This window comes from Lactuca saligna, chromosome 5, assembly GCF_052625555.1.
Source record: "Lactuca saligna cultivar CGN05327 chromosome 5, ASM5262555v1, whole genome shotgun sequence".
Lineage (NCBI taxonomy): Eukaryota > Viridiplantae > Streptophyta > Magnoliopsida > Asterales > Asteraceae > Lactuca > Lactuca saligna.
In genome coordinates this window covers 286,671,036-286,685,105 of record NC_136421.1, presented here as the reverse complement: position 1 = coordinate 286,685,105, position 14,070 = coordinate 286,671,036, and the positions used below count along the sequence as shown (strand labels likewise).

Here is a 14,070-nt window from a genome sequence, read left to right as displayed (position 1 = left end):
CGCTGAAAATTTGAAAAATCATAACTTTTTGTTATGAAATCAGATTTGAGCGTTCTTTATATGCATGCTCTTGGTTTTTATGACTACCACACATTTTGTTTAGATTACTTAGAATAATAAGCAACCTACCTCCGATTCACTATTTACGATACACTTATTGATCGTGAAACTTCGGAAGTCCATGACTTCTACATCCGAAGTCAGATTTATGTGTGCTTTATATGTACAGGATGCATATCGCAACTCTTACATTTTCCGTCAAGATTATTTGTCTTAAATAATCTTCTATCGAGATTTCCATTTCATATTTTATCTATAAATTACTAAAATGACTTTATAATACGTAGTCTGCAACGTGCACGACTAATGATAATCCCACTCGAGGATTTATATTATAATTATCATCTATTATATCTTAAATGTCTAGCCCGTAGTTGCGGACGTTACAAGTTGGTGGGTTGGTAGAACTAAATGCATTTATTAACTATCGGCTTAGGTGGAAGACAAGTTGACTCGTCAATGACCCAATGTTGGCTCACCCACTTACTTGGCACTCGACATAATAATAGTCTCACCTTCAAATGTGGGTAAAATACCAAAATGACTGGTAAAATACAAGTACAAGCCCTTTAAATGCAAAAAATAGTTACGAGGGACCATCTAAACCAAAATACGAAAGATAGTCGGGCTACAATGATAATAACATTTTAATTAACATCAAGTTATAATACGTACCGCACAAACAAAACCTTACGAACAAATTTGATGAATAATAACTTTGATAGGATCTTCCAATTATAGTCTAATACGATTACAATATTACAAAACATAAAGCGATATTATATAGAATCTGATTTTATTAACCTTGGTTTTATTAGCAACACCAAATCCACTCTAACAAACAAAGATTATTTCTGCCATATGTCAATTTATCATGAGTTTTGACACTTGTTATTTTATGGTATTTTAAAAATAAATAATATTCACATATCAAATTGTGTTTTTTTAATAATTTTTAAATTTGAAAAGCCACACAATACTTATATTTATATATGCAATGTATTAAATGCAATAAATATGATACCAAATTACAATAAATACGTTTCATTTTTTCATGTTTAACTTAAGAGTCTCACACATAGTCCACTCTAATAAACAAAGATTCTTTCTGCCATATATCAATCTCTCATGAGTTTTGATACTTATAATTTTATGGTATTTTAGAAATAAATAATATTCACATATCAAGTTCTGATTTTTAAAATTTTTAAATTTAAAAAGCAACACAATACTTCTGTTTATATATGTAATGTATTAAATGTAATAAATATGATAATGAGTTGCATTAAATACGTTTCATCCTTTTATGTTTAACTTACGAGTCTCATACATAGTCTACTCTAATAAATAAAAATATTTTTTTGTCACATGTCACACTCTCATTCATTTTTTCCACATCTCATTATATGGTTTTTTCCCTTTTATTAAATTTCACATAATATTTAAATGTAATAAATGTAATAATAAATACATACCAATTAATTTCATTAATCAATTTTCTTTTCTAATTTCAAAAATTTTAAATTAAAGCCTCATTTTTTTCTTTGTTTATTTATCTAAACTATTTGTTTAAATTAAAAAAAAAACACTTTAATTTTCATAATTTAATATTTTTCTTTTAAATTCAAACTTCATAAATATTTAGAGGGTGTTTGGATAGGGAAAATAAGAAAACTTATAATTTATTGCTTATCCCCACCACTATAAGTTAAATTTAAATATCTGGATATGAAACATTAAAAAATCAATTTATTGTGGTGGAAATAAGTTAAATAAACTACTTTTAAAAATTCTCCCATTGCTTATAGCTTATAGCTTATTTCTAATCCAAATACTTTTGTAAAAGCTGTTTTCTCACACAGCTATAACCTATCATCTCTAATAAATGAAGATTTTTTTGCTACTTGTCACACTCTCATTCAATTTATCAAATGTTATTTTGTGGTTATTTTGAATTTTTTTTCTATATGTCATTTTATGAAATTTTCTATTTTATTAAATTCCATATAATATTTTAATGTAATAATTACAATAAATATAGTAATAAATTGATATTAATTTGAGTAATAAACTTATCTTTTAATTTCAAAATTCCCAAAATTAAAATTCATTAGTTTTTTTTATTTAAATTATATGTTTAAATTTAAAAGATAAAAAACATTTTCATTATAATAAATCATTATTTTTTTTATTTTTTTTATAAATTCAAAATTCTCAAATATTTTGACCTTGTTTTTTAAATTAAATCATTTAATACATAGATCACACAACTAATCACAACTAATCAGTTAATAATAAAAAGTTAATTTCTCCCAAAATCTCTTAATTTAGCTTTTTAAATGATTTTAATAAAAAATAGTAAGAAAATTTTAGATAAATAATCACATACACCCCCTTGAAGAATCCAACTGTTTTAATCTGAAAAAAAAAATCAAAATCACACGAAACCCCATATTTATCTTAAAAATTAGAAAGAGAAACCTTGTGACTTTCATCGATTTCGTCTAAGAACTTGCGAGTTACAGCAAATGTTTAAGGATCATCATCAGGGTTGAAGCAACATAGCCGTACTCTTCCTTATCATAGCGATCGGATTCTTTACTCTGGACGAATTCACTCAGTTTCAGACCAAATCTCTACCACTGACATCCGATTGCAACAAAAATCATGATCACAACGGTAACTACAATCTTGAAATAATACCCGTATCTAATCAATCTCTATGAGTTCACTATCTAATTGGATTGAATTTCGACAAACATGCAGCAAAGAAGTCATACAGGAGGAGGGGGTTTACAGAGCCCTAGATCCCCATCTTCGCAACCTCCGTTTTTATCAGTATCTGTAACTGATCCTGCTAAAATGGGCAATGGAGTTCAAGCTTATATCTCCTATAAGGTCATCACCAAGGTAATTTCACGATCTCTTTTGAATTTTGTTGAAATTTACATATTCAGTCATGTATTGCAACTATTGACATATTGATCGCTAGTTGTAATTTGACCGGGGATAGAATTCATTCCAATTCATGTAATGATTGGTTTAGATAACCTATTTCAGAACTGAATTCAAAACTTGGGTGTTTCAATTGAGTGAACTTTTAGGTCATGAGCTAGTTTCTCATTTCAACTTCAAAAACCAGTACAGAAAACAAAGACCTCTAAAAGTCATTAGTTGATGAAGCTACTAGTTAGAAATCCTGAATTGCAATAACATTGAACATATTCAGACGCCATCCATTATAACTTTGTATTGATTCATCAAAACAACAGTATCACTCTCATTTCATTCAAATGCATGTTTTGCAGACTAACTTTCCAGACTATCAAGGCCCAGAAAAGATTGTTATTAGACGTTATACTGATTTTGTTTGGTTAAGAGATTGTCTCTTTAAGAAGTACAAAGGCATCTTCATTCCTCCACTTCCAGAAAAGAGCACTGTAGGTAAGATATCAGTCTTTCCCTTTACTTTATTTGTGGTACTTATTTGATATTATTCACTTTAAATATGGAAAAAGGCTTTCTGATCACTAACAATGACCTCAAAAATGCAGAGAAGTTCAGATTCAGTGCTGAATTCATAGAGATGAGGCGTCAAGCATTGGATTCATTTGTCAATAGGATTGCATTACATCATGAACTTCAACACAGTGAGGACCTTCGAACCTTCTTGCAGGCTGATGAACAGGTAACTATACAATATGTCAATATATATATATTTCAATTCTCTTACTTTCATTTATGTAATTTGATCTTTATAACACGTTGGGTGTTTTGCAGACGATGGAAAGAGCAAGGTCACAAGATACTGGAATCTTCAAGAGGAAGCCAGCTGATTTAATGCAGATATTCAGGGTAACACATAACATTGAATCAAAAGCAACTGAAAGTATTTTACTTATGCATAATCTATCAGATAATTTAAGATCATGCTATGGATGTTACAGGATGTTCAATCTAAAGTAAGTGATGTAGTTCTTGGGAAAGAAAAACCAGTTGAAGAAACAAATCCAGAGTATGAGAAATTAAAACGATATATATTTGAGCTTGAAGATCACTTAGCTGAAGCCCAGAAGCATGCGTATCGTCTAGTAAAGAGACACAGAGGTATTTAATCTTTGATGATGTGAAGGGCATTTATGTCTTTTTAACACGATTTCTGTATTCTTGTTACAGAGTTGGGGCAATCTCTATCAGATTTTGGTAAGGCAATCAAACTCCTTGGTGCTTGTGAAGGAGATGCTCTTGGGACTGCTTTCTCTGAGCTTGGAGCAAAATCAGAGATGCTATCAATCAAACTACAAAGAGAAGTTAGTTTCTATTTTTTTTTTACATTAAAAAATTTATAACAAAATAAAAGTCGAAAGTATTTGAAAAATTATTGATGATTACTTTTCATGTCATTGTGAAGGCCCACCATCTTTTAATGAATTTTGAAGAGCCATTGAAAGATTACGTTCGTGCAGTGCAATCTATCAAGGTAAGTTTTGTAGTTTAAAACCTTGTCATTGACCAAATACGTAGACCTTCATTTTTATATATATTTTTTGATTTTTTTTAGGGGACCATAGGAGAGAGGGCTAATGCTTTCAGACAACAATGTGAATTGAGCGAGACAATAAAGCTAAAAGAAATTGATCTGTATGATTTCCGTTATTCTATATTTTCATTTATTAGTTTTTTTTCATAGCATCTTACATTCATTTGTTTCTATTATAGCAACAAATTGAGGCTAACTCGATCCGAAAAGATGTTAGATGCAGAGCATGAATACGAGGAGGTTGGTTTCTATTTTAATATAGCTTAACAGATTAAGTCATGTCTGTATTGAAATATTTTAACACATGTAGCTGAAAGCTGATGGTGAAGAAGCAACGAGAAGATTTGAGACAATTGTGAAGCTAATGAATGAAGAAATCATTCGTTTCCAAGATGAGAAAACACAAGACATGGGGTTGGCTTTTCATGAATTTGCAAAAGGACAAGCGCGTTTAGCAAATGGTATTGCTGATGCTTGGCGAAGTCTCATTCCAAAACTTGATGCTCTCACTCTCTCTTCCTCATAACAACACCAACACCAACACCAACATACTTTTTGAGTGTTTACTCATTCTGTTTGTTTGCTTTCGCTGTGTTTGTATCTTAACATCTCACATCTTTCAAATCTTACGTGTTTCTTATATTTTGGCTATACCTTTTTTAGATTTTTTTTATATAAAAAAATATATATCAGCAATGTAGGATGCATATAAGACAACCGAATCGATTGCAACAAACTTATGGAAGATAACGTTACACGTAATTTTCAATATTTAAAATCAAATCAAGATGAGAAAGACGATGGTTTAAAAGTTAAGGGACTGAAATATCATATATGTGATAGTTGAAGGACTATATATGTAAATCACTCTATCAATTATCTATACCCCCATATTTGTGGAGGAACGAAGCAAACCATATCCTACTTCACCGGCCATGGCTACAGTATGTAGCAGGCAGCTTTTCCTGCATCTAAGAACAGTCGTTAGCCCGAAGCTTTCTTTTTCGTCGGATCTGCTGGGTTGTTCTCGATTTCAGTTATCGGAAAGTAGCAAAAATCGGGCCTCGAGACTGATTTTAGCCCGTGAATTTTCCGATAGTGTTGTTCCTCGAGCTTCTCCGGCGAACAGTAACAGTATTTCAGCCGGAGATGATGAAGGAGTGTCTTTGGGGACGATGAGACTACCTATGAATATTGATATCGACAGATTTGAAACCTTACTCTTTCAGGTGCGTATTGTAGAAGATTTAAGTATGCGCCAAAAACTGAAACGTCACGACATTATCACTGTTTTTTGATTTTAACATTTTATATTTTTTTTGTTCTACGACAATATCATATATTTTTCAATTTTATTTTTAGTTAACCATTTTATCCCTACTATTTCAGTTATTAGTTGTCATACCGAGCTGGAATTGAAAATTAACATGACATGCGGCGGAAATTGTTATACTGTCATTTTTTACTTTTTTTTTTTTTTTTTTTTTTAAAAAAAAAAAAAAAAAAAATCAAATGTCAACTTTAATTTTTTTAAAATTTATGTTATTTTTATAAAATATAAATTTTTATTTTCTATTTTATATATTTTTAGTTTTATGTAATGGTGTTTTCCAACTATTTTATGTTAAAACTTTACCGATTTTAAGTTAATTTTTAAATAATCCTCTTGCTCAACATTTTATTTTAATTGAATAGACTTTACCTAATGAATTTTATTGTTTGTTTAAATTGTTATTATTTCCCATTAGAAATAATCTTCGTATATACCTGATATTATAGTATGATTTTATACATTGGTTGGTTTTTATTGAAGATGTCGATATTTATTTAACCAAATACTGGATATGGATTCCTATTTTTGTTTATTACAATATAGTCATTGGTGATACAAGACTATCATTCTAAGCTGTTTGGTCTAGATATATCAAAACGATTAATTAGAAATAAAAACAAATTAAAGAAAAAAAACTTGTTAAATAAAATATATTCCAGTAAAATGGTTGGACGATACGATATTATACTTTAACTTTCACATGCAACAGTTAGGAAACATGAGTATATAGAAAAAATATATTTAAAATAAGATTATACTATACTATAAAAACAATATATAAAAAAATAATGTTGATAAACGAATTTTGACAACCGAAAATATTACGATGGAATGATCAATGTTGAATAAAATTGAAAAATATAATCTTTGAGTTGGAACTAAAAATAATGGAGTATAAAAATCGAAAAAATAATAATGTAGTGACTAAAACAATAGGTGTCCCGAAACAATAAATGTCGGACTTTATTTTATAAATAATTCACATGTTAAAATATTATTTGAAACTATATCGATATATCATAATTAAATTTTTGAATAATTTAAATATAATAGTTGTATACATTAAGCAAAATTACACATTTTGGTTGACTTTTAACTTGTTGGACCCGTTTTAATTTTAGTTTTTATACATGACTCGTTAGAAAACAATAAATCAACGTATTCATAAGTAACATTGGCCAAATCACTACCTTCATGGTCAAGTAATGGTTTGGTCTTTGACAAAAATACAAATCAACTTGACTTATTTACAAGGAGAAATTATTTGTGTAAAAATGACATCGTCAAATTGATCATCCTAACATCATTTTATTTCATCAATAGTATTAAGGCGTTCGTTTGGATAGATCGGTTTGATCCAATCCAATCAAGTAAATCCAAATGGATTTCGATTTTCAAAACATGGATCAAAATAGTCATAAACTAAACTTAAATCCGATCCAATTTAACCAAATTACAGTTCGGTTGGATCGGTTTTTACAATTCGGTTTTTAAGAGGCAAGACATTTTAAATATTGTATAACTTAAATCTTAGCTAGCTTTTAAAAAGTAACTAAATAAAACTTTTTAGCTATGAATTATAATTTATAAACAAATATTAAGAAAAATTAGTTGTAGTTTAATATTTCATTAACAAAAAACTTTTGATAAGAAGTATATAATAAAGTACTATCTTTGTTGGAAGTTTCTAATAATAAAAAAAATAATTTAGTAAATTTATAAATGATTAAAGATATATATTAAAAATAAATAATAAGTTGTTATTCGGTTTTTTTGGACTATTTAGTTCTTATTTTATAAACCAAAATCAATTCGAAATCCAAAAATAATGATTCGGTTTAGCTTAAAATCAATCCGAAAATCCGAACCAAATAGTCCAATCCAAATTGTCCGATTGGATAATTCGGTTTTAACCAAATAGTGAACAACCCTAAATAGTATCCCTTTTTATAAAAGATGTAAAAGCACCGAAATAGAATTACGAAGCCTACAAAAATCGAAATAATTGATAGGGATAGATGACATAAATCTCTCGCATATTTATAAAACCTTCGATCTCAAAATTGTGTGAATTGTTTGTTTATAGTGGGCGAACAGTTTGTGCCAAGGTGCCCAGTTACCACTTCCTATGCCTCTAAAGGTTAGTTATCAACCTTCAATTTGTAAACTTACAGTTGTTTTGTTTGAGACTTATCAGACCAGTAACAAACATATAAAAGACTATATACTTTTGTGGTATCAAATGGTACCGAGTCCGACCCGATCTCTTATAAGACCAATGCATATCAAAAGCCCTAGACAGATAGAAGCTTCGAATCTCAAGTTCTTAAAATCATCAAAGTTTAAATTTTCAATAAAATTCGTAACGTTTATAAGGAAATTTGGTCCATTTGAGTTCAAATTCAAAGTATAGGCATTGTGTATGTGAAACAGGTGGACAAAATTGAAGGAGGGGTAAGGCTTGGATTCATTACAATTGGGGATGGAGTGACTGAGGTCCCTGTGTACATAGACTGTGTGGTTATCCCGGCGAGTGGTGGTTCAACGCCGGTTTTCCGAGCAATCAGAGAGGGGCCGATGAAAGACAGGTCGCCTCCAGGGGAGCCAAGAATCATGAAAAGCCTTCTTGCAGCCCTTAAAAAGTCGGTGGAATTAGCATCTGCACTTTAAAATCACTTTTATTCTTTTCACAGTACTATTTTCTTGCTAAAGTTTCAAAGTCTTTTTTCCCCCCTTTATGTTGACTAAGAGAAATGGAGTATGATATACATTATCTTAATTGGTTGTTAAGTTACCATCGAGTCTTATTTTATGAAAACATCCACGTGTGTGCGTGCATAGATACGTTCAACACAATTATATTTTACGATACTATTTTTGTAAGCCTAAAACCACATTTGTTGTACGTTTTGATTTAAAGGTATAATGTTAGGTAAAATGAGAAGAATTAACTCAAAGAATAAGGGAAATGTTAAAGAGAGAAAAAACATGGAAAATCACGCCCCCAACAGAGGGGAAATTGACAAAACTAAAGTGGTCTCGGAGAAGTCTTGTTCTTGACAAGACTAGTTTTTTTTTTTTTTTTTTTTTGTAATTATATATATATATATATATATATATATATATATATATATATATATATATATATATATATATATATATATATATATATATATATATATAGAGAGAGAGAGAGAGAGAGAAAAAAGGTTGAGAATAGATGAATCATTCTCAATTAATCATTTATTTTTACCGCAAAAGCCTCCAACGTACCGGCGGAAATGGGAAATGAATGTACATGTGTTTTCCAACAAACTAAACTATGCTAATTATTAACTTAATATATACAAAAACATAGTTTTTTTTTATTTATTTTTTATTTTTTATTTTTTTTATTTATATATATATATATATATATAAAGAATTATTTTTATCAAAAAATAACTTTAAATATATCAAAATTCATAATTTTTTATTCTCTATAAATAGACATATAGTTTTAAGATTATATATATATATATATATATATATATATATATATATATATATATATATATATATATATATATATATATATATTAGTTTCAGCTTTCTTTATTCATAACTGAATAAAAACGAATCAGTTTCTTACTACAGTACATTCGTTATTCACTTATAAATAAAAAGTATGATTATTATTATTATTTTTTTACAGTTTAGGTATCATTCATATATGAATATACCATATAATAAACATAATATATTCATATTTAAATATTAGACGATGCATTCACTTGTGAATATTATATGATATATTCATATGTGAATATTATATAGTATTACATGGTACATCACATGAGAATAGTACATATTATATTTACTTGTGAATATTAGATCGTATATTCACTTATAAATAACAGTTGGTATATTTATATGTGAATATTGCACAATATATTCATATATGAATATTACAAGGTGATTTTAGAAATATATATAATTTTTATATGTTATTCACATATAAATAACATACAAACTTTCATATTTGTTTTGTGTTTCAATATTTACATATTGATTTGGGTGAGAAAACATATTCATATGTGAATATTACATGGTAATTTAGTTTATGCATTTCATTAAACAGTTAGAGTGCATATAAGTTAACTTTTGTAAAAATGTGAAAAATATGATACTTTGACTATTTAAATCTTACTAAATGGTAGATTGGTAGAGAAATATATGAAAATTTTCAAACAAAAAATGATTCGATTTTTTTCTAACCTTAATTTTGATGTTTTATTTGATGATCGATGTTGAATAATGATACGAATTGAATTTTTTGTTGATTATCGATGATGTTGATCTAATGATGCTGAAAGTATAATTAATCGTAGATGTTGAAGATATGCTCGTATTCAAGTAGAATTGAAGGTTCGATTGAAAGAGCAAAAAATGAATTTTTGTTGTCAACTGTTGAATGATGTTGATAAACGTGTTATTGATGAAGATCGATGATTGATTAACACAAGATGACGTTGATCGATGATTTAATTGAAGAAATTTGGATGATTGTTGAAGGTTGAAGGAGAAATTTGGATGATAACGATCGATTAGAATGAATTTCAACTATTATCTAATTCTCTACACTTACATATTTGTGATATAAGATTATTATATCATATTTACAAGTTTGCCACCATATCCTTTATGTTTAGAGGCTAATTAAATAATTGGCTGAGAATGATTCCCTCATTCTCAACATTTTTTTTTTTCTCAATTGAACCCTCCTCTCTCTCTCTCTCTATATATATATATATATATATATATATATATATATATATATATATATATATATATGTATATATATATATATATATATATATATATATATATATATATAAATTAATATATTCTTACTTTTTGTTCCTAAAAATCTTCCTATCCAATTAAATGAAGACATGTGTCACATTTAATGCTCATTTAATGATATCTAAGTATAATAAAATGACACATGTAATCATTTAATTGGGTAGCAGGATTTGTAGGAACAAAGGTACGAGGATATTTAATTTCTTATATATATATATATATATATATATATATATAGAGAGAGAGAGAGAGAAAGAGAGAGAGAGAGACAAAAATAACAAATTTCCTTATTCATTTTGCGTAAAATAGCCAAAAAAGCCCCACATTACAAAAATAACCATAAAAATCGCAGATAGATTAAGCACGTGTGCGATTTTGGCAATTGTTCTGGGAATGTACAAGTCCGTAAAACATGGACACACATAATGAGTTGTATGCTCACATACATTTTTTTAGTTTTTTTCCTGTATAAATACCCTCACATCACGCTACCATCACATATGAACTTATTTCAGTTGCGATTTCCTCTGAAGTTCGTCTACAATTTTGCACAATTTTATTTATTTATGATTTTGACAACAAAATTGATAGTGTTTGATTACGAAACAACCAGATTATATATAAAGTCTTGCAAAAAATTATCACTTTAGTTGTTATTTCTTTTGAAAGTTTGTTTAAAACATCTCTAATAAAATGAATGAATATTTGGTTTGCGTTGTAACTAGTGGGATGTGGAAAGTTGTGGAAACACATCTTGAATATGTATGTCCATAGGCAGGTATTTCTAAATTCACTTTGATATTTTCCAAGTGTATTAGTTATAGTGATTTTATATCTTTGGTGAAAATGAAAACCAATTTGTTAGATAGATATAAAATCAGTCTTCGTTTCCATCATCCTGAATTTAATCATTATATAGCCATAGTTGAAGACATTGATGTTAGAATGTTGATCAATGTAATCAAATTGGTTAGAGGAAGGGCTGTGAAAGTGTTTGTAGTCGTTGATGAAGGTGATGCGGTTACAGAGGGTGGCGAGAGAGGAAATGAACCGGTTGCTAACTTATGTAACGATAAAGGGAGAAACAACCCGATAGGTACTTTCATGACTCCTAGTGTACCTCAGTTTCATAATGTTGCTGAAAATGTTAATGTGAGGTATTCACCTATTCATTATGTGGATCCTGAAAATTACAAGTACGTTGGTGACGATGATGTTGGTATATATCTTAATGACGTGAGTGGTTGTTACGTTGACGTTCCCCAATAAGAAATTAAATTTATAAATAGGGGTGGAGTAGATAATAGTAAAAAGAAAATGTTATGATTCAGAAAGATGAAAATCTACATGGTTACGAGGATTTTGTTGATGTTGTTGATGTAGATTTAGATATAACCAACTTAGAAAGCAATTCTGATGGACAAGAGTTGGGTGATGAACGTAAAGCTAAGTTTCCCGATAACATTTTTTACAGTATGCCCCCTCTACCAACATGTCTAGTTGATTTTAATGAAGATACCCCATCATAGATGGTAGACCTCAATCAAAAGATTGAATGTCTCGGTATATTTAATAACAAAGACCTTCTAAAATGGGAGATTAAGAAAAAATATCTTCAAGAAGGTTTTCAGATGAAGACATGTTGATCGACCAAATTAAGGTATGAAGTTGTGTGTGTTGGGAAAAATTATTCTTGGTTACTAAGAGCTAAAGGAATTAAAAATTATGGCAGACTGTTCCAAGTGAATAAATTTGTTGACGCACACACATGTTAAAAATGTTGCAACCTAATCATCGACAAGCAAACAAACATGTTTTGGGTGAATGTCTTGCTGATGTTTTGACTGAAGATTATACTATAGTATATCAGGGACAATATATTATTAACGATATAAATACTTAATTGAAAATTAGTATCTTATACCATCAGGCTTGACGTGCAAAACAATATGCACTGTTGTTGCTAAGGGGTACGAAAGAGAATTCTTTTACCAAACTTATAACTTATTTCCACAATTTGGTCAAACATAATTCCGACACAGTGACACATATTCAAACAGATGGTGATGATCAGTTTGAGTTCTTTTATATCGCACTTGGTTGCTCGGTTAGTATTACTATATTATTTATTTATTTATTTATTTATTTTGATGTACTTAACTATAAACAATATATTTGAATAGATATACAATGTATTAAAGGTATGCTCTTGTGTTAATTGTTGTAAGCTGACCCTTGTAGTAGATGAAACTCACCTAAATGACGAGTTCAAAGGTGTAACGCCCGTGTTTCTGGGCTAAGCATTAATAATGATGTAATAGTCTAGGTCAACCATTATAACTCGTTTTGAAGTAATAAAGATGAATTATTTGAGCATTATGGGAATTTATATGCTTTATACTTAATTATGATGATATAATAAATTAAGGATAAAAATAAACGTCAAAAATAAAATGTTAGATAAACCCGTTATCTATGAAGAAAGTTTTAGTGGTTGTAACAAGGATTCCAGAGATATAAAGAATGCCAAAATCCGAGTTATAATGAAAAAGTTATGGCCTGTTGAAGTTTCGTGACAGAACCCGCACGATGCTGTGTGACGTAAAAAGTGAATTTACGATAAAATACTTTCTAGCCTTAGCGATCTAAATGAAATTCGCAGTATACATTAAACCAAGAGCGTGCATAAAAAGAACGTCCAAATCTGACTTCGTATGAGGAAGTTATGAATTTTCTAAGATTTGGTATAACAATATGCACGCCAAAATTCGAATTATAGATTGAATGATTTTTAGCCAACACAACCTAAACGAGAATTGAAGATCTTGTTGATAGTAGTTCAACGGTAAAAATACAGACGAAAACGGACGTCGGATGAATAAGTTATGAACTTTTAACTGACTTTTCTTGTTCCGGCCTGTTAAAAATATAAATTTAAAAATAAAGTCAAAATTAGCCGATGGAGTCTAAACGAAAGTTTTAGAGTACGGTCTTACCTACACGTGAATATAAAGAACGTTGAAAACGGAGCTTGTATGTGAAGGTTATGAATTTTTGAATTTCGAGGTACACACTTCGAGGCTTATCCGAAGGAACGCCTCACGTAGGAAAGGAGTACGCCCTGTGTACGAGGTCTATACACCCCACGATCCCTTTTCTTCTGCGGTCCAAAGCGAGCCATGTAGCTCCATCCAAAGTCCGACGCGTGCCCCATTACGTCTCGCGGACAGTGAAGTTATCCCACGCTTAGTGCGAGGCCTCCAGGATATAAAAGGGCTGCGAGGGTAGTGTT

General features: G+C 29.4%; 2 protein-coding genes across 2 annotated transcripts; both read left to right on the top strand.

The window, feature by feature from the left end:
- Positions 1-2,482: 2,482 nt before the first annotated feature.
- Positions 2,483-5,251, top strand: SNX1 (sorting nexin 1). The gene is made up of 11 exons (XM_078996537.1): positions 2,483-2,739; positions 2,827-2,970; positions 3,369-3,504; positions 3,615-3,748; positions 3,841-3,915; positions 4,008-4,167; positions 4,237-4,370; positions 4,472-4,540; positions 4,622-4,701; positions 4,780-4,840; positions 4,911-5,251. Exons 1-11 carry the CDS (start codon positions 2,728-2,730, stop codon positions 5,124-5,126), a joined length of 1,221 nt encoding a protein of 406 aa, XP_078852663.1. The 5' UTR covers positions 2,483-2,727; the 3' UTR covers positions 5,127-5,251.
- Positions 5,252-5,494: 243 nt separating this feature from the next.
- LOC145048119 (uncharacterized) lies at positions 5,495-8,816 on the top strand. The gene is made up of 3 exons (XM_078996538.1): positions 5,495-5,829; positions 8,020-8,073; positions 8,367-8,816. Exons 1-3 carry the CDS (start codon positions 5,536-5,538, stop codon positions 8,601-8,603), a joined length of 585 nt encoding a protein of 194 aa, XP_078852664.1. The 5' UTR covers positions 5,495-5,535; the 3' UTR covers positions 8,604-8,816.
- The last annotated feature ends 5,254 nt before the right edge of the window (positions 8,817-14,070 follow it).

What these genes read in the sequence shown, in the direction of transcription:
- SNX1 (XM_078996537.1), top strand. An exon ending in GTGCAGTGCAATCTATCAAG is followed by an intron (nt 4,541 to 4,621) that starts GTAAGTTTTGTA and finishes GATTTTTTTTAG; the next exon opens with GGGACCATAGGAGAGAGGGC. An exon ending in AAGCTAAAAGAAATTGATCT is followed by an intron (nt 4,702 to 4,779) that starts GTATGATTTCCG and finishes TTTCTATTATAG; the next exon opens with CAACAAATTGAGGCTAACTC.
- LOC145048119 (XM_078996538.1), top strand. Translation starts at nt 5,536, where the DNA reads ATGGCTACAGTATGTAGCAGGCAGCTTTTCCTGCATCTAAGAACAGTC. An exon ending in TTGAAACCTTACTCTTTCAG is followed by an intron (nt 5,830 to 8,019) that starts GTGCGTATTGTA and finishes GTTTGTTTATAG; the next exon opens with TGGGCGAACAGTTTGTGCCA. An exon ending in CACTTCCTATGCCTCTAAAG is followed by an intron (nt 8,074 to 8,366) that starts GTTAGTTATCAA and finishes TATGTGAAACAG; the next exon opens with GTGGACAAAATTGAAGGAGG.